Here is a 4,674-nt window from a genome sequence, read left to right on the forward strand (position 1 = left end):
GATCTCGGGTCACCTGAATTCTATTGTATTCCTCTGTGTGATGTCCACACATCTCTTTATAAGTGGCCTACATTCTAAATAAACCAGCAGTACTCGTTCTCCTGCTCATTATTTAGCACCTCTTACAATGGTGACCCCAGAGTGGCTCCCGGTGCCATTAGCGGACTCATATGGCGACCTAGTCTTGGCTCCATGAACTACCCCACGCCCCTAACGGCCTGAAAACGGCGCTTTAACAAAGCGTTCGGGCATGCTGACTCTCGTTGGCAGATCACCAGCGTCATTAGTGGACCCACACGGCGCATTCTCCCAAGTGCATATTGATGCGAGTAACCCACTCCAAGTAAGAGGGCAATAGTGAGTATGGACGCGGACATTCCCTCCCACATACAGTTAAATGCGAATTTTGTGGACTCAATATCTCCCTCATGCACGACCCGCCCACGCCCTCCCCTGCGCCAAGGCTCACGCGCTCCTCCACGCCAATACCCGCTCCCCGCGCGCTGCCCGTCCTTACGGAACAGACTAAGTCCACCCTCGCCATAAAGCTGCCGCCCTTCACGCACAGCAACCCATCATCTGGCTCTACAGGGTCGAGGGGCAGTTCAGGCTGGCGGGACTTACCGACGAGGTGTTGCAAGCAGACACTGTGATCAACGCCCTCCCGAAGGAGGTCTACAGGAAGCTCATCCCGTGGGTGTCTGGCGCACGCCCCGTCACCTACCAGCATCTGAAAACCTCTCGTCGAGACCTGCTCCCCGCCGGTCTCCGAGAGGGCCACCCACACCCTTGACCTCGTCAACAACCCTCGGCATGACCAGAACCTCCTGGAAACTTGGGGCGTCATCCAGGACCTCACCACCCTTCCCGAGACGGACAGCAGCGGCAGGCAGTCGGAGATTAGCCTATCAAGGGAGATCTTCCTCCGTCAGCTCCTCCCAGAGGTCCGAACCCAGATCCTCGAGCCTTACACAATGCTGCTCAAGGACCTGATCAGGACGAGCGCGCAGCGGCTGACGGACTCCACAAGGGCAGCGAAGCAGGCATCCACGCCTGCACACCCCATCAGCTCCCTCCAGCCGGAGGGTAACGCAGAGGAGGAGATAAGTGAAATCACCAGGAGGTGGCCAGCATACCACCACAAGAAACATCCACCAGCTACTACCACCAGCGGTATGGCAAGGACACCCGGAACTGCCAACCCCCCAGCTCTTTGCCGAATCCAGGAGCCCAAAACCATTAGGGCTTCTACATCCGCGACACCGTCTCCAGCAGGATGATGTTGGTCGACACCGCGGCCGTTCAATCAGTGTTCCCGCCATCCAGAGAGGACCGCAAACGCCCGTCGGACCCGGCTGCCTTCCTGACAGCCGCCAACGGATCCCCCATCCTCTCCTACGGCACCAGGCTCCTGTCGATTTCCATCCTTGGCCGGAGGTACACGTGGAACTTCATTGTCACGGACATGAGGACCCCACTCCTGGGCGCGGATTTCCTCGCCCACTTTGGGCTGGCATTCGACGTCGGTCGCAAGCGTCTATTGGACACCGACTCCTGCCAGTCCTTCACCGTGGCGACGTGCCCCAGCACGCCCGCCATCTGCTCTGTTGCCCCACACCAGTACGGCCAGCTGCTGAAGGAGTTCCCTGATGTTTTCAAGCCCGAACTGCGCCAGGTACCCAGGGCCCCGGCAAAGCACGGAATCTACCACCACATTAAGATGAAGGGGCCCCAACGCACGTAAAGGAGGCCAAGGACGCTTTTGCCGAGATGGAGCGAATGGGCATATGCAGGGGGCCTTCAGCCTGTGGGCCTCTCCCTCCACGTGGTGCAGAAACTGGACGGCTCCTGGAGACCCCCGGCGGCGACTACAGGCGGCTCAACCTCGCAGCTGAACCGGAACACTACCCCCACCAAACATGCAAGATCTCACGACCTCCTTTCACGGGGCCAAAATATTCTCTAAACTAGACCTTTTAAAGTCCAACTTCCAGGTACCAGTTGCTCCAGACGACATCCCCAAAACCGCCATCATCATGCCCTTTGGGTCCTACATCTTCACCTTCTCCACCTTCAGCCTGAGGAACTGGGGACCTGAACTGGGGGCAACTAATTTTTCCAGAGGCTGATGGACACACAGCATCCTGGGGACCTGAACTTCTGAGTCTGTTGTGCAGACGACATTCCCTAATTTTTCCCAGATCCCCAAAGATTCCTTTGGGATGGTGACACATCCAAAAGGTCCTGCAGCGCCTGCAGTTTGAGAACAGCCTCCCTGATGAAGGTCGTCAGGTTCGATAAATGCTGACGATGGATGCCAACAACGTCGCCTGTGGGTGTCTGGAGTAAATCATTGCTGACATTGCCCTCAGCCACGCGGAGATATCCCAGTGTATCGGGGGCATCTGTTCCTCCACTTCACAATCTGGACGGACCACCAGCAGCTGGCCGCTACCAGGTTCCCACCCTACACCTCCGTCAAGGCAGATGCCCTCCAAAAGAATTCCTTGGGATGGTCAACTACTACAGAAGGTTCATCCCCAAGTGGAAGTCGCCTCTCATCCCCACACCATGGCCCCTCTGGTGACGGAGATCCTGAAGGGGCCACCCTCCGAAGTCCTGCTAGTTTGAGGACCCAACCAGCAGCAGGCCTTCTGCCCTGATGAAGGCTGCCCTTGCGTAGACATGGTAGGCAACCAGATACCTCCTGATGATCGCCGACACCAGGACCCCAACATCCCCCCTTCAGCTGGACGATGGATGCCAGCAACGTCGCCTGTGGGGCTGTTCTGGAGTAGATCATTGCCGGATTGGTGGAGAGCCCCCACCCCATTGCCTTCTTCAACAGAGGAAAAAGTTCAGCACCGAGAGAGTCCCCATCTGCAGCAGCACCTTCCCGGGCGACAGGGAACTCTCCAGAGGCGCAGTGTATTGCGGCGGTACATCACTTCAAGTTCCTCCTGGAGGGTCCGCCCTTCACAATCTGGATGGACCACCAGCAGCTGGTCCACGCCATTCACTGTTGGAAAGCCATTGATGGGGACGCATGGTCTTCCTGGCAGAAAAGCTGCCAGAAGAAAGGTAAATGAAATATTTATATGGAACGGCTTAGGGGAGTGAAAAATTAGGGACTCATTTTTTAAACGTCCAAACAAGTTTCTTATCTACTTTAGCTTTGCACACGGTTAAATGTTATAGCAATTATGTTGACACCTGTAGTAAATATGTAATGCAATGTGTTTACTAACAAAGTATCACATTTTGTTAATGGCAGTAACTTTATCAAAACCCGGAATAACCTAACTATACAGCGGAGGTGGAATGTTGAAGGACTGTTTAAAAAGAGAGAAAAGAAGGGTGAAACAGACTGACACACTCAGGGATGGGGTTGCAAATGGAACCGTAGGTTGTAGTGCCAAATGAAATATTCAATGCACTGTATAAAGTCCAAAAGTTCTTTGCAGCGCCCCATGCAATGTGTTTACCCCATTTTGTTAAGCTGCAACCTTCATCCTTTCCCAAGAGAGAAAAGGGGGTAGTTGCAAATGGAACTGTAGGTTCAGTGCACCTTTTACTCGGTGCACTGTAGTCATGTCAGTGCACCTTACTTAAGGATCTTTGCAGCTTCCTTTTGGCTCCTAGCTGCAACCCCTTTCATTCCTAATACTGTACCCCCATTCATAATCCTCCTAACAATTGATTCATAGTGCAACTGCGAGGCTTTCCTCTGTTACACCTTTTAAATCTTTTTACTGTCAATTTCCCTTTGAGCGCTGAATGACCTAATAGATCCCAGCACTTTGCCTTTGGCCTAAAAGCTATATTCTATTCTATTCTACTCTTTCATTCCTTTTGCTGTACCTCCATTCATATTCTCTTTCTTCCGTCTTACTTTCCACCCTCCTAGTTGTTTCATGGAGCAACTGTGTGGCTTTCCTCCTGGTACACCTTCAAAACCTTTTTACACTATTTCCCTTTCAGCGCTGAATGACCTATTCAGCGCTGAATGACCTCATAGGCCCCAGCTCTTGGCCTTTGGCCTAAATTTTATATTGCGCTCCATTCCTGCAGCTTACATTTAGGCTACAGTTCTTGTACTGCATACAACATCGACTGGTATAGGAGAGCTGGTCGCCAGTATGTCGTTAAGTAAAGGTGTATCTTTATATCTAATTGTATTTTTATCTGACTGTGTATATACTATATATATATATATATATATATATATATATATATATATATATATATATATATATATATATAATGTATATATATTATATATACTGTATGTGTGTGTGCTATTTGGGCATATTTTCTCACACGCAGTTTCTGTCAGTGGCATTATTTACAGAGAATAACTTTTTCTTTAGACTGCATATCAGTCTATACTACTTGTTCTCTTCAGGGAAGCTTCTCAGGAATAAGGAAAAGTGATTCACATTTCTTTCCATTTACTTATCATAGTCGACGGACAGTTTCCTTGCCTATCAGCGCCATCTTCTGGACTAAGTTAAAAATTAACATGCACTGTTTTTATTACTACATGAGGACTTAGCAGGTACTCCTAAAACTTGAAACATGGCCTTATTGGGATGCTGAATTTCTACTGGCCACACCCGCCTGCAGTACGCCTTGAAGAGGAACTCTAACCTAAACTTTACTAATGAATATGGT

The 4,674-nt window shown here is 50.9% G+C and overlaps 1 protein-coding gene across 1 annotated transcript; it reads left to right on the forward strand.

The window, feature by feature from the left end:
- Window positions 1–1,276: 1,276 nt before the first annotated feature.
- LOC136835767 (uncharacterized) lies at window positions 1,277–1,744 on the forward strand. Its single transcript, XM_067099628.1, has one exon. The coding sequence runs from the start codon at window positions 1,277–1,279 to the stop codon at window positions 1,742–1,744; it is 468 nt and encodes a 155-aa protein (XP_066955729.1).
- The last annotated feature ends 2,930 nt before the right edge of the window (window positions 1,745–4,674 follow it).

Source organism: Macrobrachium rosenbergii, chromosome 55 (assembly GCF_040412425.1).
Source record: "Macrobrachium rosenbergii isolate ZJJX-2024 chromosome 55, ASM4041242v1, whole genome shotgun sequence".
Taxonomy (NCBI): Eukaryota; Metazoa; Arthropoda; class Malacostraca; order Decapoda; family Palaemonidae; genus Macrobrachium; species Macrobrachium rosenbergii.